Raw genomic sequence first — 23,768 nt, 5'->3', positions numbered from 1 at the left:
ATTAGGGCCCAACTACATGTACCCAGGTGGACCAGTATGCGGGTATCCATTTATACACCTGGTTAGGGAGAGAACCCCTCTAAAGGTCTTATGGCCCAATATTGGCCCATAAGTTGAGAAATTGGCCCATTACTCGTGAGGGCCAGTATTATGATGAAATTGCTCAATTGGCCTGAAAGCTTCAAATACTTAAAGGGAACATTGTTGGCACTGGGATTTGAACCAGTAACTGTGATTTGTGAGTCAAAGCTTGTACCACTGTACTATGTTTATTATATTGCTGCCCCTTCTGAAAACTTACACCAAAGCAAGTAGCACTGAAATCACACTGAAATTAGTTATATCATAGCCAGGCATCCAAACACTATTAATAACATTGTGGAAATTCCTGCACTGAATTATTTCTCATCTGCTAGTAGCCATTTTTTAACTGTACAAATCTTGCAAATTTTGTCGTCAAGGTTAATTTCAGTCTTAAGCAGGCCCTCACAATGATCATTTTTGTTGAAAATATTGACTTTCACCATTGGGAGGGTGCACCAAATTGATTGATACATGTATGGTCATACATAAATCAATCGATTCTGAACCCCCTCCAAGGTTTTTGAGAAATAAATATGCAAACTGATGATCCAAAACATGAGATAATAACATAATATATGTATGTTTGGTAATCCTGAAGGGCCACTTAGTGATCCTCATTCCTCTTGCTCAATTTCCTCTTACCAAGTTGAGATAATTTGTTAACTGTGGACTACAATCAACATGGTCAGTGGTGTAGAACAGTCAGCTGTCAGAACAATTGCTCTTGTAGATCCCATTAGTCACTATGGTAATTTTGTCCACATGGCCAAGTAATAATATTAACATCACTATCTGTGTATGCTCATTATTTTAAAGTTTTGCATTATCAGGATAAGGTGGATCTTTTGGGGTACTTATTTTGTGGACATCCTCACAACTTAAGCTCGATACAAAACAAACAAGGTTGAGAATCACAACCACAGGATCACAAAGTACCCCTTTGAGGTGCATTCAGAGATCCATCAACCTCAAACTACACTATTCCCCACACATTTCATTTTTCCCACTTTTAGAATATTTACAAATGCAGTATAATGCAGACTATATTCCAGCAAGACACTACATTTCCCTGTCAAATGAGACAGAATCTGAAATCTTAACAAAACTTATCACTTACAACTTTTAAAACAAATACACTTAACACTTACCATTTACAATTTAGCAAAGGAAAAACAATGGACAAAAAACAACATAGTAAAAAAACAACATGGTCAAAAAACAACATGGACAAAAAAAACATGGACAAAAAAGACTTAACAACGTCACCACCACCAGGCCTGTAGCCAGAATCGGAAACCAGGCCAGAATGTGTTTTTTTTTTTTTTTTGGGGGACTTCTAAAATGTGGACTTTAACCCCTTCCCCAAAATGTGAGTCCTTTTTTGAAAATGTGTACTCACAGTAGTGGACACCATGTGATTTTTTTTCTTTCAAATTACAAATTATGTTTTGTGCATTTGGGGTTGGGTCACCACCCTGGCTACAGGCCTGTTCACCACTCTTATTCAAATTGCAAAAATTGAGACATATTTCAGTAAATTATATATATATATATATATATATATACAAATTGCTAAAATATAAGTTGATACTGAACATAGCCCAGGGGTAGCTTCCCCCGGGGGAATGTCTTACCCCCCCCCCCCCCCATGGGATGCTGGTCACCATGATATTTGAGATGTTTAGGCCTTTGTTAACCATTTTATCCAATTCTCCCCCTCCCCCGCAAGTCAACTTGTCCCCACCCCCTACTGGAAAAATCCTTCCTATGCCACTCCAAAGCAAATACAGGTATTATAAGATAAAAAACTGATCAAAAATGTATGATAACTTAAAAACTTTTAAGTTAAAACTAAAAAGTTTTTAGTGTATATACATAGAGAGCAATATACAAAGCTGATAATAATTATATACAATAGGCAACAAAAAGGTGTGCAAAAACTTAAACTCCAAAACTTATCACTTACAATAATTTGAAAACAAATACACTTAACACTTACCATTTACAACTTAGCAAAAGAAAAACCATGGTCAAAAAACACTTAACAATTAAAACTTAAGAAAAAACACACAAACAATGAAAACCCTATCCCACAAAATTATTTAAACGTCACCACCACCAGGCCTGTAGCCAGAATCTGAGACCAGACCAGAATGTTTTGGTTTTTTTTTGGGGGGGACTTCAAAATGTGGACTTTAACCCCCTCCCCAAAAAGTGAGTCCTCTTTGAAAATTTGTACTCACAATAGTGATTTTTTTCTTTCAAATTACAACCTTTTAGGGCCCATTTTAACATAACCTTCACTTATAGGTGGCTTTTTTTGTGCATTTGGGATTGGGTCACAACACTGGCTACAGGTCTGTTCACCACTCTTATTCAAATTCCGAAAATTGAGACATTATTCAGTAAATTTTATGTATATACAAATTGATAAAATATAAGTTGATACTGAACGTCCATTGTACAAAACAGCAGTGGCATAGCCAAGGGGTAGCTTCCCCTGTGGATCGTCTTACCCCCCCATGGGATGCTGGCCAATATTTTAGATTTTAGGCCTTTTTTGACCATTTTGTTAAATCCCCCCAAGTCAACTTGTCCCCCTTATACACCCCCTCTGGAAAAATCCTTGCTATGCCACTCAAAACCGAATACAGGTATTATAGGCCAAAAAACTGATCACAAATTTATGATAATTATTGTGATCAATCAACTCAAAGTTTTTAGTGTACATGATAGAGAGCAATATACAAATCAACTGACTTGTCAAGTAGGGTCTGTCGGGTAGGGATTTTTTTTTTCTGGGAGAGGCTAAATGACCCTAAAAAAGCGCAAGCTTGAGGGTTTGCCTACCAATTGCCATCTGCATTATCTACCTTTTGTACAAAAAAAAACCAAACCACCGCATTTAAAAAAAAAAAAAAAATTGAAACAAGCCAAAATCTTCCAAGGGTTTGAAATGGAACGAGATCAAGATCAAAGTGTAAAAGAATATGTCTCAAACCTTGAACGCCTCTTTAGGTTATCATCAATTTTGATGGGCCCAAACTCAAATTGTAAAATGTTAATGTTACAATGGTCCACATTTGTAACACTTTGTAGGTAGATTAATATATGAAGACCTAGGAACCAGTTTTTATTTATTTTTTTAATTTTGACAACTTTAGAAATATTCACCCAAAATTATTGAAAATGCTAAATTTGGAATAAAATCATAAAACATGATTTTGACCCTCCTTTTGAAAAAAAAGAGAGAAAATAAATTCCCCTATCACCCACCTTCAGACAAAAAATTAAAAAAGATAACAAATTCTCCTTTCACCCACCTTCAGATGGAAAAAAGGGGGCCAGTTTGCTAGCTTTTGCTTTACACACACCTAAGACAAAACAAATCCCTTTTCACAAACCCGCTTTTAGATATTATATATAAATCACCACAGACAAGTGCAATTGAAATTGATTACATTAACGCAAAATGATATAAATTTGCAATGAAAAGCAACTACCCATTTTTTCACAAACATAATTAGAAGCTAATAGTCAATTTTCATTAGCTTTGAACCTGCCCAAACCTTTTTATCTAAGGTTTCTTCCTCAACTCCTTCATCAATTGTGGCATATCTTGGTCCAGGACCTGATCCGAATATGCTCTAATATACATCTTTCCGGCAGCAACCAATCCTAGCCAGCCATCCCATTCCTCATATTTGTAGTCTTCTTCCACCATCAATGGAATGATTTTCTTGTTGCTCTTGACAGCATAATTACCCTCTGATGAAAAGAAAATGTCAGACAAACATGGTTAAAGATTTTTACTGGACATGTAGTGTAACATTCAAAATCAAAAACTATTATGCAATCAAATCTTTCTTTTAAAGAAAGATTAAAACCAAATAATTATGGAAAGAATAGTCGAAATGCCATCTTTATTAACACTACCGCTGTAATCAGTTGGTTTATAGAATTACGCCTTCCTTCTTTGCTGGGTGTCCATTACTTCACTTTAAAGTTTAAAGTGAAGTAGTTTTAATATGTCTGGAAATTTCAAATCATTCGAATTTGTTGGCATCAAAAATGCTTCTTATGAAGTATTATAATGGTACTAGTTAGTTAAGGGAAGGGGTATGAACATTTTGGACAGTATTTATTGTGGGACATTAGAGCACATCAGACATAGCGAATTGCATTCTGAATACTGAAGAATGTCCTTCTGATATCAAATAATTTTGATTTTTTGAAATTATGCAATGTAATACACATTTTATGGCAAATCATTAAAATTGATATTTTGATATTTAACAGTACTCAAGTAAACTTTATAAATCTGATGATTTATATTTGAAGTGTGTGTAAGTGGGATGAAAAGCCGACGATCAATTGAAAATGTTGACCTTTCATATTGAAGATATGGATTTTTTTCCCCGAAACACTTCAAATATAAATCATCAGATTTATAAAGTTTACTTCAACTGTTAAATATCAAAATATCAATTTTAATGATTTGCCATAAAATGTGTTATTATTGCAAAATCCATATCTTCAATATGAAAGGTCAAAATTTTCAATTGATCGTCGGCTTTTCCTCCCAGCTACATACACTTTAAGAATATATCATTAAATTAATAAAATTTACTTCCAGGATTATCTCAAAAATGTGAAAAATATCAAATTTTATTAATTTGTCATAAAATTTGTATTATATTGTGAATTTCATAAAATAAAAATTATTTGATATCAGAAAGACATTCTTCAGTATTCAGAATGCAATTCGATATGTCTGATGTGCTCTCATGTCCCACAAAAAATACTGTCGAAACGCTCAAAACGCTCATTCCAGTTCCCTTAAACTGCATCAGAAATTGTCCGAGTTAGGTAAGGCACCCCTCCTGCACCCAATCCCTCTGAGTATGGTGCAACACTCTCTTACAGTATGCCATTGAGAATATGAGCCATTATAACTGCTGGTTTATATAGAACTAATCTTGGTGCACATCTTAACTTTTCTGTGTCTGTTATACTAAAAGTGGGTCCTGATTTTAAATGCATTTACACCAATATAAAACACAGTGTCTGGTAAGTTATTGGATTATATTTACATGTATTATATAATGGTTAGGATGGAGTCATCATGGGGTCCAACCATAGGCGTAGATCCGGGGGGGGGATGGGGGATTTATCCCCCCAATGTTTTGCCAGGGGGGGTGGTCCATACAATCATCCCCCCAATGTTGATGCCTGATACAGGGTTTCTGACCAAATTAACCTCATATTTGCCCATTTTAGCCCCAAAAGTGCTATGTAATTACTTCAAGAATTTTGTTCCAACTCCATCCCCCCAATGTCAAAAAGAAATCTACGCCACTGGGTCCAACCAATCCATTGTTGCCCCATTTCCCAGTAGTCATGTTTGGAGCAGGTCAACATCAAGTTGAACTTGACATCACAAATTAATTTTGGTGTATTAAAAACAGATCAATAGAAGATGATTCCAACGAATGTGGTGTTCATTTAAAATGCGTTTTAACCATCAACCAGTGTTTACATGTGAATGCCGCATCTTTTAGCTATAACTTGCAGAGCTCATTTTATAAACCAGTTTGAATGATATGACTCAAAATGTAAAAATAGTTGCAGGACCAATTTTACAATTTTCTGTTGACTTCAATTCGCACAGTACTTGTTGATCAAACACATATGCTCACATGAATGGAGAGTTTTTGGAGACTTACGCCCGGAAACTTACGTTTGTCTGTGTGTGGCTTAAAGTCCTATTCAGTGATCCCAGCGCAAGTGTGAAAATTTTAAATTGTTTAAAAGTGAAGAATAGCTAGATCATTCAAATTGTCATTTGGTATTTTTTAAATGAAAATTTTGGCAAAAAACAATGAAAACAGCAGTATTGATGAAATTGAAGCCCCATTCAAATACATGTATCTAATTTATACTGTCAGTATGTATCTAATTTATACTGTCAGTATAATAATATAATTACAGATTCATGTAAATGTCTTAAGTGGTCTTAAATACATGCATGGCTAGCTTTCAGCGCATCTATGACAAAGATAAAGATACTAAAATCTGAATTTTGATGATTTTTACGATCGTCTGGATGAGCAAATCACTGAATGGGCCTTTAATTTGTCTAATTTTTCTCAAAAATCAAATCCTTTTTGTACAAATTGATACATGTTTCTTAAGGAAATTGTCTGAGAATGTCAAAAATCACATTAACAAATTAGTAGGTTTTAGGGTTCTTTATAAAAATGCAAAAAAGTGCAAGTTTTCTATCAGTGGCCAATAACACACCTATTACAATTTGAATATCATTTTTGAAATTGTCAGAAAATTGCCTAATATCACTTTTTTTTTTCAAAAATGTTCTGATTTTTTATACAAAATAGAACATTGATTCACGGATGGATGCCTGCGGCCGCACAAAAATTGCGTAATGGACCTGCATTAACCATTTTTACATTTGAGGTCATGTCTTTCAAGCTGTTTTGTTTCCTGCAATTTATAGCTAAATGATGAGGATTTCACATAATGTAAACACTGAATGATGGTTGAGAACACATTTTAAAATATCACCACATTCGTTGGAACCTGCTTTATATGGGACACCCTGTATATTGCAATGTTGGTCCAATTTCTGCCAAGTACTTGTAGATTGAACTGGCCAGTAAAAGCTGTCTGTGGTCACTTCTGCCCCCCCCCCCCCACTGCTTAATATGCTATTAAAAAGCCATAATGTACGATCTTATAATATGAAGTTGGTTAATTGTTTTCAAACCTGATTTTTTTGCATATTTGTAATGTTTACACATGTCCCAACTTGCACCTAAATGGAATCGGCCAAATTTGATGTCTTTGTAGGTCAACAGAGCAAAGTTCGACATATTATCATAATTCAAAAATTATGATAATATGTCCTCCCATAGAACTGCGTATTAAATGACCAAAATAACCAGTGCGGTTTCTTTCACTTTACCTTGTTATTTCAACCTAAAATGGACACCAACCCTTCCCGTCAGTTATTACTAATATTATTTCAACATTTTGAATAAAGAATAACAAAATCAAAATTTGACGGAAATCGTACGTACATTTAATGCCCCTTAGAATAGGTTGTTTGAATATAAAGTGCAATCATGAACATACCGAACTGACAATTGGTACTTGTTTTGTATGATCTGGAAACACACATCAGGATTACATCTGCCTTCTCCACAGCATCGGCCATTGTCACTAGAATGTTGCCTTCTGGAAAGTGACAAAAAAGACAAACCTTTATTATAAGTGATAAATTATGTATGGTTAACCAGTGAAAGTAAGGGGCTGTGCAATCAATATGAGCCCTGGTGGGAGGGTGAAATTGGGGGGGGGGGCAAAAAACATTTGGTGAGCCAAAAGGGGGTCACAAGCAATTTTTGGCAAGCTGAGAGGGGGGACAAGCGATTTTTAGCACATATTCATGGGGCGCCTGTAAAATAAAACGCTCTTGAAAGGCTTTAATAGGAAAACAGTACGGAAACGCTTAAATATGCCAATTTTCCTGCTCACTGCGCTCTCAACATGTATCTAGACCATTTGCAAATTGGGATCCTTAAAATTTGGCATTTGCAAAGGAGGACAAATATTTTTTGGCAGGCTGAGAGGGGGGAGGCAATTTTGGCAGGACGAGCAAGTAACACAGATGACAATAACGGGTATGTTCCCTGGAAAACCGCCTGTTTTTAGACCTGATGCAGCTCTGAAAGGCCACTGAATTTGTCAAAAACAGAGTGCTGAAAGACCTGTGATTTTGATAATTTCAGCTCTTCCCCTTAATTGTTAATTCCTATCAGTTCAGGGTTTTTCAGGCGATTTTCAAAGACCCTGGATTTTGACCGTTCGCAGGCTAGTTGATGATGTCCTGCCCCCACTCAATCATGTCACCTACAATAGAATTAGTTGATAATGTAACAGGGCCTAATTTGAGATTTAATGCCACCTATTTTTTGAAGTGCCAAGGTGTCTATTAACATATTTGATATGTTCACAAAATTAAAAAGGATGTGGCTCTTTGCATTCTATAAGGGATCATACCGCCATATCAAGTTCCATTCTTTTATGTGTTAAATGGTACATAAGAATTCATCATTTTCTCATGGTTAAAACTCTATTGTGCATTCAAACACCATTTTGCCTAAAGTTTACGATATATTCTACCCTGGGGAAGGGTACCCAGTGCAAATGACCATACGGGGATGTGCCGCAAACATGGGTATCATTTTAGGCCTTTTGGTATATCAATGACCCCTTTTTCTAGGCCAATTTTGGTATATGGATGGGTTCTTTCTTCAAAGTTTTCTCAATTTTTTTGGAAAATAGACCAGTTTTTATATTGATGGGTCCACTTTCAAATTCTCAGCGGCACACCCCTACCAAAACCAAACTTGAGTACCCCCCTCCCCTGGATTCTACCCTAGAACCAGCAGTTGTTTGGTAGTTGAGCAGCTCAATTTTCTGAAGTGGTGTAAACCATACCAATCTCTACAGCACAGCGCCTCTCTGTTGTGATGTAATTTGTTGAATTGAACCTAAAAACGTTCTTAAAATTTCAGAATTGTAAAATTTTTTTATGCTTAGATAGTGAGAAAAACATCCACAGAGCACATAAAACGATCACAACAAAATGGGCACATCAGCCTTCAATCCAAACTTTTTTATGAATTTTTCCAAAAGACCTAAGTACGTAGAATTAGATTTATAAAGTCTACCTAGTTTATTTTGAGGACTACTAAATGTCAAAAATGTCAAGTTTTAACAATTTGCCATAAAATGTGTATTATATCACAAATTTCAAACAATCAAAATTATTTGATATCCAGAATGCAATTTGGTGTGTCTAATATGTACTCTCAAGTCCCACAAAAATACTGTGCAAAGGTGAACCCTTAAGTTAAAATTTAAATTTTGTTATTCTTTACCCCAAACAATAACATAATATTAATGGTAATAACAACCAGAAAGAGTTTCTATCCATTTAAGTCGTAATAATGAGGTAATAATGAGGTAAAGTGAAAGAAACCCCACTGGCTAGTTCTATGGAGGAGTTAATGTTGTAATACAACTTTATTATCAGCTGACAGAGGATGATTTAAGCACTTCCCAACATTCCACTATGTTACTTGCAGTTAATAGCATAGCTGTGTGAGCGAACATGACACCACTACTCGCCCACTGCGTATAGACGTACTGCACGTGCATAGTTTAATTTGAATTTGTACAGTTATATTTACATAAAAAACGCTGTGAAGATGCTAGTCGATTTCACATTTTATGTTATCTACAGAAGGTGTGAATTATACTTTAAACACACATCACTTTTGTTCTGAAATCGACCAAGTAATAATGACACACGCACAATTCTAAAACAACATGTTTTGCATAGAGTTCAATAGGATTTGAAAAGTAAAGTGGCAGTTGAAACTCTAGTGATAACACTTTTGCAGTGCATGATGGGGCTTCCTTAAATCATCCTCTGATCAGCTGACATGGGCCCGTTGGTCACCTTCTCATGCCATAACTTACATCCATAAACCCTACCCTGACCTACAGCACCTCCCGAGCCCCGATCCTATTCTTAACTGACACCAAAGATCCTTTACATGGTATATTTGCTGACACGTCTGTCACACACGATAGTAGGGTCATCTACATTAATTCCGTGACCGTAAGAGCAAAGGTTCCCTTTTCAGTAGATTTGTCTTCTATGAAGGTTAAACTAAAACAATGCCCCTCCTGAAAAGTTTCCATTGTTAAAGGCCTTCACTGGAACAAATTCAATTCCATACTCTTGTTCACACATACCAAACTGTCAGGAGGGTGATAAATCCATAATAACTTACAGGGGTCAAATATGAAAAATGCTTGGATTACTGTAAAATGCATGTCAAACTCTCGTCTTGTCACAGGGATTTAAAACAATGTCTAGTTTCTACTATATACGACTTATGGTCATATTGGAGATATAAGACAAAATGTGTCAAAGGTCAATCACACAGGGTCAATATTTAAAAATAGGCTAAAACAAGTATAGTTTACACTCAATCTCCATGAGTTTCCTTTAGTGAGCACAAAAGTAAAAGGTCAACATAGTTGAATAGTCATTGATCTAGTTTGTCCTGTATCTTGATAACCAAATATAAAGAAGCAGTGCAAAATATTTTCGTTTCAATCCCGTGACTAGATGACAAAATTGAGCCTATTTTAAAACAAATTTGAACATTTTAAAATTATGACCTTGTCTTTGACATTCGCCACTTGTTATCCTATATCTCTGTAACCATAAGAATGGAAACTTTTCACGATGGGCATTGTTTTAGTTTAACCTTCATAGAAGATACCATAGATACAATACATTTTTAATCCTTGTGACAAGATTGATAGTTTGATATGCATTTTACAGTAATCCAAGCATTGTTCATTTTGACCCCTTTATTGTGGATTTACCCACATTTTCACGAGAGGTATGGGGCTAAATTTTCTTATATATCCTTCTTTGAAGACAAATCCACTGAGAAACGAACCTTCGCTATCACGGTCACAGAATTGCTGTAGATCATTGACCCTACTACAAGCCCTCTCTTTTTTGTCCCTTGCCACACCCATGATGAATGCCCATATATATAGTTTTAATATTCTCTAATGTGTTGGCAAAAACAATGTTAGTCTCACAATATATAGGCCTACTCTACTACCGGTATATCACTGTGTATGTATTATGTATAGGGACGAGTGGTGGATAAAAGTGGCTTCAAAAAACCATAATAATGTTCATCCAAAATATTTCTAGCCTGTGTGGTTCATCTGTGACATAAACCATTACTTCAGCTGTATATTGCCCATGAATGTAGCTGAATGTGATCTCCACAAATTTAACTACCGTAAAAATTCGATAGTTACCACATGTGCTTACTATCGAGCGCTTTTGAAAACATGAAATTGTACCAAAGTCTATCGCTTTACCAACTTAGCTAATGGGGTTGAGACACTTATTTGCAGGTTTACTTGTTCATATATATATATATATATAACTATGTGTATCGATGATTTGCTCAAAACCCTTTACACTTCTGTGGATGGGGCTCTTCATATTTGTATGTTTTAAAAGCGCTCGATAGCAAGCACATATGCTAACTATCGAGTTTTTACGGTAGTCTAAATATACTATCAAACTCACGCATTTCATCTACGTCCATCCACACAAAAAAACCCCGCTCCTGGAGTGTATCCCTCACTTTTATTGCCATCTCTTGCTGGTGTGTGTCCCACTTGTAGCTAATCATTATCCGAGGTGCATCCTTGGTTTCTTGGGAGGTTGGAGGAGGTTGGCTTGGATGGGCCTGTGCAGATGATGAAGGTGATCGAGATGCTAGCTGACTCTGCTGCTCTACTGGTGGTTCCTCATGAATGTCAACCAATCCTAGGTTGTGCAGGAGTCCTTGACTTGGATTACGAATTTCTGGATATTCTGATGAACGCATTTCCTTCAGTGCTGCAATGGGTAGACATAAAATGCTTTATAAAATCACTAGTGATATTTTTTGAAGTGATCTGTGTCTTCATCACATGTTATCCCAGTGACCATTGGCCTGGGCTATTTTATTTTTAATGCAGTCACTCATTTTGTGTGAGCCACTGTTTGAATTTATTAAGTGCAACCAAGCCCGTACTGCTGCAAGCAGCTGCAAATTATTTTGTACCCTTGGCATGGTACCAGAGGATGATTTAAGCACTTCCCAGCAAGTCTTGCGGTTAGCACAGCTGTGTGCGTAAACATGACACCACTGCCCGCCCACTGCATACACACGTGCATGGTTAAATTTGAATTTGGACAGATATATTTACAATAAATACACCTTCAAATAGTTGGTCGATTTCACATTTTATGTTATCTACAGAAGGTGTGAATTATCATTCATGCATACATCACTTTAGATCTGAAATCGACCAAATAATGACGACACACGGGCAATTCTAAAACAACATCTTTTGCACAGAGTTCAATGGGATTTGAAAAGTAAAGTGGCAGTTGAAACTCTAGTGATAACACATTTACAGTGCATGATGGGGCTTCCTTAAGGTAGCTGCCTCGGATACAACACCCTTGCAGAAAAATAGCTCCTGTTTCTGATCAGTCAGGTCTATTCATTTAAATCTTTAATATAACAAAGAAAAGTATTTTCCCCACCTATTTTAAGAGTCTTATAAAAATTGTAACAATTCTTATGTTTTTCTTTATTTTTTGAAAATTCCCTTAATTTTGACAGTTTTTGATTTTTTTTGCCCACTTAGGAAGGAGCTATGGTTACCAAACTTTCAGGGATGGTAAATAAGCTTAATATCTAAATTCTCTCGTCAGTTTTTGTAGATAAAGTGTTTACTTTTTGAAAAAAATTATTTTTTCCATTTTTAATTTTAGGGAATGTTAGAAACACTGTAGCTTAAAATAGAAACACTTAATTGGAAAAAACTGACGAGAGAATTTAGATATTAATCTTATTTACCATCCCTGAAAGTTTGGTAACCATAGCACCCTTCCCTGTTTGCTAAAAAAATCCTACAATTTAGGTAATTTAGTGTTTCTAGAAAATATCAAAAAATCATAAAAAAGTACCAACATTCCTGTTAAACATATACTTAAGTAACACTAAGTTAGAAAATAAACTTGGTTTGTATTATTCTGTAATATATTGGCAGCAAAATAAAACTTAAAACTTTTATGTACAACTGCTATAAAGGAGAGAAAAATCAGTTTTAATAAAATCTTTGTTTTCAAAAATGTTGCTATTTTGAGAAATTGGCAAAGTGCCAAAAGCCCTTCCCTGTAGTAATTCAATGGGATTTTGAGATGACAAAAAATTGCTTAACTCAAAAACGCTTTGTTGGAAAAAATTAAAACTTGGCAAGTAAGGTTTTCTCATCAATACACACATCCTATATCATTTTCAAGGATTTCTGAGCATGACACCGTAGCCGATCCTCTGGCATGGTACCATCTGCGGATGGGTTTTTAAAACATTTTTGCTGTCCCTAATACCTTGTTGCCTCAGGCAACTACTAAGTTTGTCTGCAACAGCTGCTCCCAAACTGTGGGTCATGGCCTCTCCCAAAAGGAGTCATATAGTCGTGGTAGCTGGTCAGCAGAACTTGGAAAGGATGTCTGGTATGCTAATATAACAGCATGTGCTGTGGGTAGCGCCATATTTTTCTTCAGAAATTTGGGTCACTGTCCTAGAAGGTAGTGCTAGCCCTGAACCAAGCCAACAGCAAATTTGTCCCACCCTGGGTTGGGGCTTTTTGAAGTCCTCCTAGAAGAAGACTTACAAATTAGAATTGTAGAATTGTAAACTGATTCTAATCAGCTGTTTGTTTTGTCATGCATCTCAAATTTCAGAAAATACAGTATATTTCCATACAGCAGCATGTGAAATAAAAAGTAACACACAACATACATGTAAATGCAATCAAAGTTAATGTGTTATATTTGTTTTAAAGTTTGCAATACATATTGAATTATAAGGTTTAAAACATAAAAGACATTTTCTTTGATTGCATTTTAGGTTTCCTGCATACAAAGTGTTTGTAAACAGTTGGAAACTGCTAAACAATATTAATTTTAATACAGATTGTAAACACTTCACTTTCCTGAAAACTATTTCAAACTTAAATTGAGATAATCATAGTAAACAGAAGCCGGGGGACACATCCCCTAAATTTTGGCAAGGTGGGGGGGGACGTTAATGCTTCCACCGACACTGGAGATATTAAAAAAACTGAAACTAAAAGAACATTCCTAGATTTTGGCAAGGGGGGGGCATTAATGCTTCTGCTGACACTGGAGATATTATAAGATACAGTGTTGTTTAAAAACTAAAAGAACATGCCCGGGGAACATGTTGCTTTGGCTAAATTTTAATGTTTTGCTTGATCGTATGACACAACATCAGTGACAAGGGTAGCCAAGTATTAGTATAGGAATAAGGTGTGTCAGTGTGATCTATTCTTTCATGATTAATTTTAACATTGATGAATAGATTCATTAGGTTTGTTGATTGTAATAAATATTTCCATTTTACTTGACAAAACCAAGTGAATTGTTACTCATTGCAATAGTTCGCCCTTCACATCAGATGAGGTCCTCTGATGTGAAGGACAAACTATTATAGTGAGTAAAATTTCACTTGGTTTTGTCAAGCAAAATGGAAATATTCATACTTTTAAACATTTTAAACTTTTCATGTTCACAAAATAAATAAACACTAAACTGTATACAGGGCGTCACAGAATGATTAGTAACAGGACAAAATATTTGCCCTGCCTTTATGACCATGAGTGACCGAATGCTATTCTTTCTTTAGTGGGAGTTTTGAATATATGAAGGCAGAGATAGAAGAAGATGGCTTATCTTTTTTACTTTGCTGCAACAAACGTGTGTTTATGTTCAAAGAAATAGAAAACTAGAAAACACCCAACTGCAAGAAAGTGATGAGCTTTGCAACAAAATTCCCTAGAGCAAGTTATAGCCATTGTAAGGCAAAAAAAAAAGTTTGTTTCATGTAGAGCGCACAATTCGTTTTTGACGGCTTATTTTCACGGTAAAAAATTATATAAAACACTACTGGAGAAAATATTTACACATTACACAAACGTCACGAGCCCAGTGGCGTAGCTGGGATTTTTCCAGGGGGGGGGGGGCAAGCCTGTATGGCGGGGGCCCAAATCCACCAAACGAAAATGGCGATAGGTGTGGGTGGTGCGACGCACCCCCATCGAAAAGAAATTGTACTTTGAGAGTAAAAATATCAAAGAAAATAAAAAATAAAGGAAATAAGTTTAGATTTTGCAATATAGTGGCCCAAGAGGGAAAATGGTAAACTGGGTAATATTACTTTTTCAAAGAAATTGCGCGCTCCACGAGAAAAATTTGCTTGTTATTACTAATTTGGTCTTAATAAAAATTAATTTTGGCCGTAATTCTTACAAATTTTCTGTTCGCGCTAAAAATGTCCAATTTCAGACCATAATGAAGGTAAATTTTGCGTAAATTTTACGTAAAGGCCAAATAAAGGTAAAATTTTGCATTTCGGTCCAAAACATGGTGTTTTGGGTGAACATAGCCTACATTAGGCAATTTTAGGTCTGGTCTAATGGTAAATCCGGCCCTATAAGTTTGAAATAGCTCAATGGTAAATAACTATAAAATCAGCCAATTTTGTGTCGAGACTGACAATTTTCGGTTGGGACATGCAAAACAAGAAACTTGTCGTACACAGCCTTCTTGACCACCTTTTTCGACTTTTCTTTTCGGGTTGGCCCTTTTATTGTTTTATTTTTATTAGTCAATTTACTGCTCCTATTTATTGGTGCTTTTGTGCAATTAGCATTTCAACAGCTTTCTATTTCTTTGTCTTCAAGAAGTTAAAAACGATCCTGGGATCTACGAGTATATTGATAATAATCGTATGGAACTATATATCGTATGGATTCCCTCTCTCTCCTTCCCTCTCCCCCCTCTTTCCCCCTTTTTTCCTCTCTCTCTCTCCCTCCTTTCTCTTTTTTCCCTGCACTGGGGGGCCCAAATAGACAATTCAGTTTGCCAGGCTTATTGATATGGTATTGCATGTCCTCCTCTCCCTCTCTACCCCGGCCTCTCTCATCTCTTTTTTCCTCTCTCTCTCCCTACTTTTTCCTCTTTTTTTCCTTGCACTAGGGCAAGCCTGTATATATGGGGTGGGGGCCCAAATCGACTAAACAAAAACAAACAAAGGCTTATTGATAATAATTGTATGGTATTGCATGTTGTATGGATTCCCCTCTCTCTCCCCCTCCTCTCCCTCTCTTTTTCCACTCTCTCCCTCCTTTTTCCTCTAAGTTTCCCTTGCACTGGGGGCAGGGACCCAAATAGGCAATAGGCAGGCCCACGGCAGCTACGCCACTGCACGAGTGGCGAGGAAAAACTATTGGAGAAAACATCACACATTTTTTGTTAAATACCTTTTTTAATCTGCAGGTTAAAAGGGGATCATAATATTCTTGAATATGAAGAAATATGTTTTTTTGTGGGTGACGGAGAGACCCACTGTAAATTCCAATTCCAATTTGCAGTAAAAAAGTTGGGTTTTTTTCATTATAAGGCATGAAATTACAACAAAAAAAACCCAAAAAAAAACCACATTTCGCATTTGACATTTTAGATGAACATTTTAATATGAACATTGCGGGTAAATGGTCAAAATCACACAAAATTAATATTTATTTTACAACCAAACTATTGGATCTCATATTTAACAATTTCACTTGGTCCCATATAGAATTATTAATCATAATGAAAGTGCCGCATGGTTCTTTTCCTCAAAAATTGCATTTTTTGTTCAATATATGGCAGTGGCACCATCTGGACAAATATTATTAAGAATATGCCTTAATCATAGGAGTCTTTTGTAAAGCTACGCAAGTTTTCATTGTTTTTAATAAAAAAAATGTAATTGTCACGCTAAAACAAATGAAATTAACTGAATAAGTAGGTGACACAAATCAAAATTCAAAAGGCATTTGATTTTAAATCCTTTAAAATTTATTTTTTACAAATTGGAAGAAAACATGTTATTACAACACTTTCCCTATATATGTGATATTCTATTCTAGAAGGGGACATTTACCTTGCAATGCTGTTGTATCAGTATACATGAAATGAGCCACAATCACATCCAGGTTACTCTCTAGGAAGGACAGCTTCCACAAGGCTTCAACTGCCATCCATTTCTCCTCATCTGTATACTCAGGTCTCAGTATTGCAGTAAGTGTGGGTAGACCTCCATGCTGTACAATGGACTCCTTCTTGGCATCATTGTTTGCTAGATTGTTGACTGTCTCTAATACTACACCCAGATTTGTATCAAATCCCTTCTCTTTACCATCAATGTTAAATATAAATCTACATTTCCTATCATCAGACTGAGCTGCTTTGTGTATTGTATCCATCAGTGTCACTATGCATTCACCTGATGTTGCTATGCATTGACTTTCCTTCTCATTTACTATGTAAGCTAGTATTTCGAGACTGTCAATCCTTGTCATTACATTATCTGACTCTGCAAACTTCATCAGGGTGTTCACAGCATTTGCTGCTCGGTAGATGGGAATAGCATTTGGTGCAAACCTCAGTCTGTTTAAGTCATATAGGCTGGTTGTAATAAGAACTCTTTGCTTTGTATCTTTGGTGTTTGGATCATAGGAATCTAGTTCCTTTATGAGTGAACCTATAATACCATTCTTGATAAGCTCCACACTGACTTTTGTAGCTGCTGATGTGTTTCTCATACTCGTTACTAAGTGACTAAGTACTAAATTAGTATTGCAACGAAAGTCAAACCCAACCTTTCCAGTAGATTTCACAATCTTGACTATCAGTTGTGCCAATCCTTGTTGCAGCATGAAGTCAACCAACCTACTGCATATCTTCTGGTAGTTTTCATCACTCCATAGACGATAACAAGTACCTCTAATACTTTCTATTGCATCACATGCTCCCTGTGCACAGTAGTCATCCCTGGATTTCAGATCCTCAAGATAGGACCCAATTTCATGTTTTTTCTCCTCAAATAGGGCTTCCAACTCTCTTTCTGTCATTGGCTTTGATTTATCCGTCATTTTGATCAATTATGGTTAGCACGTCTTGGTCTGAAAATTAAAATATAAGGTTTGGGAAATAAATAAAAGCGAAGTAAAATGAAATTAAATGAAATAGAGTAAATAAACAGATGAATGGATTATGTAAACCAATAAATGAATGAGCGAATAAATAAATAAATGACATAAGTTTATCAAGATCAGCAATGGTCAAACTCATCAACTATTAACATAGGCCTTTCATTTTATGTATTTTTGATGTATTTTGTATGTGATATAGGTTGTAATATAACCTTTTTAAATCCTTTTAAATTAGTTTTCTATTTCAGATTCCCTTCCTGCATTGTATTGTAATTTGTATGTGTTATAAAAGTGCTACCTTTTAAAAGTGTAATGAACTATGCTTATTATGTAATTATGCTACCCATTGCAATCATACAAAAGAAGTAATTTTGTTACATGGTATCAAGTTTACGTATACCTCCAATACAGGCTACATGTGTCGATCCAGAAACATCAAAAGGATGCAGTTGTTAAGTGCAACATGTAACTTCTTTCATAAAGCAAGCCCACTTTTTTAAAAATATAAACTTTTGACAAATTGTATCATCTAGAATTGTACAGGCCACCCACCTATTCAACCTATCTCACATTTTATATCAGCTATATTTGATAAGATATGTGTCAGGTCATAGCCGACAACTGTTTCGTTTTTTGTGGTGCGACACATATATAGTAATTATACTGAAAACTTGATCCAAAATGGATTTAAGATTTCTGATTGAGATAATAACATATCATATTGGAGATAAACTTAAAGCCATAATATACAATTTCTGTCAAATTGAAATTGTTGTTATTCTTCGACAAAAACTGTGACATAATATTAATAATAACTGTCAGAATTGTTTTCAATCAATTTTAAGCTGAAATAATGAGATAAAATGACGGAACCAAAATCTTTACCATTTAACCAAGGCTCTATCCAGGGATTTTTTAATAAAAAATGATATAAAATTGGTGTTTTCCTACCAGCACAACAAATTTGGTTGATTCCAGTTAGGTGTGGGAACACTTGTAAACATTACAAATATGCCTAAATTTATTTTAGAAAATTGTACATTATGGCTTTAAATCTCAAAACTAATTTTAACAGCAAATGATTCATCTTGCCTGAGTGTGTCATGTTTAAAGTGAAAATGATCTTATTAATTCTTAAAGTAAAGGATTATAATCATACCATCTTACCTAAATATTTCAAAATGTCAATTCAAGACAGGTATAAAATGCATGTAGCTGATCGGCTTGTATCTCCACTTGTATCAAACTACGCATAAATACGCCCCGGAGTTGGGCAACAGTACATTTGTACTCAATGTTAAAAAAAACCCATTTCATATCATAATTATGTTTGTTAAATAGTTTTATTTGCATGGAAAGATTGTTAAGATTGGACATTCCTAGGTAAACTACAGTGTATTCAACTGCATAAATCTGTCAAGCCAATATACAAGTAAAATAATAAATAATAATAACATAGCGTAATCAGCGTTTATATAAGATTAATTAATTCCCAAACAAGCAAAAGAAACAAGTTGCTTTGAATATGATCATAAATCCTCTGCTTATATCTCACTGATAGTTTTTCGTAATTGAGTATCATATGAAATTTTGTTGATAATGCCAATGCAAATGTTCATAGTTCGTTTGATAACTTTGAGTAAGCAAACTTTTTTATAACATACTAAAAAGTTCACTTTGCACTTGCTTCATGTTATACCGTATATCGGGTATGCATGACCAAAACACAGTGACGCAAATATTTAACAAAATTTAGGTTTGGAAATTTTTGAAATATTAATAATCAACATTTATGGCAGAGGTGAGATTTGCCTATAATCACTCCCATGATAACATGCTAAGACAGCTTAAACAAGTCACACGATTCCAGTGTAGGCAGTGACCGCAACATAATAATAATTAGTTTTGAGTGAATTTCGGTAGGGATATAAAAAATTGTATGCATGGGCAGTGGCGACGCTATGGGGGTGCAAAGGGGGCATTTGCCCCAAATATTTTTCTTGCCCCCAAAATAACGTAAATTTCCATTTTTTGCGGCAATTTTGCGCTGTCGATTTTTGCCCTCCCTCCCTGAAATTCACTTTTCCCCCAATGCCCCCCTCCTGGTGCTGCCACTGTGCATGGGGGAGGAACAAAGCTAAAAAGCTTCCCTTTCCACCCCTGTCTTTCCACCCCTGTGCCCAGTATAGGCATCAAAATATACAGAACAGAATTCTGCCTCTATCAACAACTTTATTTTGTAATTAAGTTTCAGTGTCTTTAAGAAATTAAGTAGACAGCAATGTGTATAAAACTATCCTCAGTAGATAGCAAGGTGTGAGTACAAAACTGTTTTCAGTAGATAACAAGGTGTGAGTATAAAATTGTCTTCAGTAGATAGCAGGGTGTGAGTACAAAACTGTTTTCAGTAGATAACAAGGTGTGAGTATAAAGCTGTTTTCAGTAGATAACAAGGTGTGAGTACAAAACTGTTTTCAGTAGATAACAAGGTGTGAGTACAAAACTGTTTTCAGTAGATAGCAGAGTGTGAGTATAACATTGTCTTCAGTAGATAGCAGGGTGTGAGTATAAATCTATCTGCAGTAGATAGCAGGGTGTGAGTATAAAACTTCAGTAGACAGCAAGGTGTGAGTATATAAAACTATCTGCAGTAGATAGCAAAGTGTGAGTATAAAACTATCTGCAGTAGATAGCAAAGTTTGAGTATAAAACTTCAGTAGATAGCAAGATGTGAGTATAAAGCTGTCATCAGTAGATAGCAAAGTGTGAGTATCACACTATCTGCAGTAGATAGCAAGGTGTTAGTATAAAATTGTCTTCAGTAGATAGGAACGTGTTAGATAGCAGTGTATGAGTATAAACCTCTTCAGTAGATGTGTATACAAATATCTTCAGTGTGAGTACAAAACTGTTTTCAGTAGATAACAAGGTGTGAGTACAAAACTGTTTTCAGTAGATAGCAGGGTGTGAGTATAAAATTGTCTTCAGTAGATAGCAGGGTGTGAGTATAAATCTATCTGCAGTAGATAGCAGGGTGTGAGTATAAAACTTCAGTAGACAGCAAGGTGTGAGTATATAAAACTATCTGCAGTAGATAGCAAAGTGTGAGTATAAAACTATCTGCAGTAGATAGCAAAGTGTGAGTATAAAACTTCAGTAGATAGCAAGACGTGAGTATAAAGCTGTCAGCTGTCATCAGTAGATAGCAAAGTGTGAGTATCACACTATCTGCAGTAGATAGCAAGGTGTTAGTATAAAATTGTCTTCAGTAGATAGGAACGTGTTAGATAGCAGTGTAAGAGTATAAACCTCTTCAGTAGATGTGTATACAAATATCTTCAGTGTGAGTACAACACTATCTTCAGTAGATAGCATAGATAGCATGGTGTGAGTATATAAAAATATCTTCAGCAAATAGCAAGATGTGAGTATAAATCTGTCATCATTAGATAGCAGGGTGTGAGTATAAAACTATCTGCAGTAGATAGCAGGGTGTGAGTATATAAAACCATCTTCAGTAGATAGCAAGGTGTGAGTATAACACTATCTTCAGTAGATAGCAAGATGTGAGTATAAATCTGTCATCAGTAGATAGCAGGGTGTGAGTATAAAACTATCTTCAGTAGATAGCAAGATGTGAGTATAAATCTGTCATCAGTAGATAGCAGGGTGAGTATAAACTATCCGCAGTAGATAGCAAAGTGTGAGTATAAAACTATCTTCAGTAGATAGCAAGGTGTGAGTATAAATCTGTCATCAATAGATAGCAGGGTGTGAGTATAAAACTATCTGCAGTAGATAACAAAGTGTAAGTAAAAAAACTATCTTCAGTAGATAGCAAGTTGTGAGTATAAAACTATCTTTAGTATATAGCAAGGCGTGAGTATAAAACTATCTTCAGTAGATAGCAAGGCGTGAGTATAAAACTATCTTCAGTAGATAGCAAGACGTGAGTATAAAACTATCTTCAGTAGATAGTAAGGCATGAGTATAAAACTGTCTTCAGTAGATAGCAAGTTGTGAGTATAAAACTATCTTCAGTATATAGCAAGGCGTGAGTATAAAACTATCTTCAGTAGATAGCAAGGCGTGAGTATAAAGCTATCTTCAGTATATAGCAATATGTATAAAATTATCTTCAGTAGATAGTAATGTATAAGTATAAAAACTTTATTCAGCAGATAGCAATGTGTATAAAACTCTCCAGTTGATAGCAATAAGTGAGTACAAAGCTATCTTCAGTAGATAGCAAGGTATGTGTATAATAACTATATGTATAAGTAAAATATTTACATTTCAGTGGATAGCAAAGTGTGAGTATGAAACTGTCTTCAGTAGATAGCAAGGCGTGAGTATAAATCTATCTTCAGTAGATAGCAAGATGTGAGTATTAAACTATCTTCAGTAGATAGCAATGTGTATAAAATTATCTTCAGTAGATAGCAAGGTGTGAGTATAAATCTATCTTCAGTAGATAGCAAGGTGTTAGTATAAAACTATCTTCAGTAGATAGTAAGGTGTGAGTATAAAGGTATATTCAGTAAATACCAGAACTATCTTCAGTAGATAACAAGGTGCGAGTATAAAACTATCTTCAGTAGATAGCAAGGTGCGAGTATAAAACTATCTTTAGTAGATAGTAAGGCATGAGTAAAACTATGATAGCAAGGTGTGAGTATAAAACTATCTTCAGTAGATAGCAAGGCATGAGTATAAAACTATCTTCAGTAGATAGCAAGATGTGAGTATAGAACTATCTTCAGTAGATAGCAGGGTGTGAGTATAAAACTATCTTCAGTAGATAACAAGGTGCGGGTATAAAACTATCTTCAGTAGATAGCAAGATGTGAGTATAGAACTATCTTCAGTAGATAGCAAGGTGTTAGTATAAAACTATCTTCAGTAGATAACAAGGTGCGAGTATAAAACTATCTTCAGTAGATATCAAGGTGTGAGTATAAAACTATCTGGAAATGCTATGTATATAGTATTCCATTCAGATGATACCATTAGTAAAAAGGGTTTCAGTGCTGAATATCAAGTATCTAGACCAGCAGCAGTACAAGCAGATCCAGCAAATCAATGAAAGTAACTTAGATAGGTGGATGCAAGAAACACTGAAGGAAGGAATCCCCTGGTTTGTATTGATAACGCTATCAGTGACACATCTAGTGACAGACAGGGGGACAACTCTGCTCCTCAATGGCTCAAGAAAAACTGAGACAAAATGTGACAAAAACCTGTTGTGCAACTTTGAAATGTGATAATAATGACATAGTGTTACTCCTTACAACAGCAAGTATTACCAGATATATTGTGCTGCTGATAACGTTATCAAAACAGATCGTGTGTGAAGCCTCAACTTTGAGTCAATGGTCATAGTGTCAAAGGTCATAGGATATATTGTGTGTAATTTATTACATGTGCAGTGGATGTGTAAGTAGGATGAGACTGTTGAATTCCATCTACAAGCATGTATGCCTCTTAATGAGTGTTTTTAGATGAAAGGCAGACACCCTCCACCAAAACATGATTTGGAGTTTGAGCAACTATATTACTGATGTACAAACATGTATTATTGTAAGACCAATCTATTGCAATGTTTTTGTGGAGGGTGTCTACCTTTCATATCTTTCTTTAAAAAAACCCCACTCATTTAGAGGCATATGCTTGTAGATTGAATTCTTTGGTATAATGTATTTCCACAAAATTGTTTCTTAAAAATTAAAACATTTACAGTTTTGGCAAGATTTTGTGGAAAAATGGAGTATGAAAGAACTAGATGCTGAATGGGCAGAGAAAGGGCGGGAGACCTGCCTATAGATGCATGAACTGGGGATCTTGATGAACATATACAAACCCCATCATGATTAGAAAATAATAACACCCGGAATTATGATCATCCTCTACAAATGGTACATCTAAAATTT

General features: G+C 35.4%; 1 protein-coding gene across 1 annotated transcript; it reads right to left on the bottom strand.

The window, feature by feature from the left end:
* Positions 1-3,390: 3,390 nt before the first annotated feature.
* Positions 3,391-11,616, bottom strand: LOC140158191 (uncharacterized). The gene is made up of 3 exons (XM_072181322.1): positions 11,306-11,616; positions 7,240-7,341; positions 3,391-3,852 (listed from the first exon to the last, which is right to left on the bottom strand). The coding sequence occupies exons 1-3, from the start codon at positions 11,607-11,609 to the stop codon at positions 3,662-3,664; spliced, it is 597 nt and encodes a 198-aa protein (XP_072037423.1). The 5' UTR covers positions 11,610-11,616; the 3' UTR covers positions 3,391-3,661.
* Positions 11,617-23,768: the final 12,152 nt, after the last annotated feature.

The sequence above is a fragment of the Amphiura filiformis genome, chromosome 8, assembly GCF_039555335.1.
Source record: "Amphiura filiformis chromosome 8, Afil_fr2py, whole genome shotgun sequence".
NCBI lineage: Eukaryota > Metazoa > Echinodermata > Ophiuroidea > Amphilepidida > Amphiuridae > Amphiura > Amphiura filiformis.
Note: the sequence above shows the minus strand (reverse complement) of the source record. Positions and strands in the feature narration are given on the sequence as shown.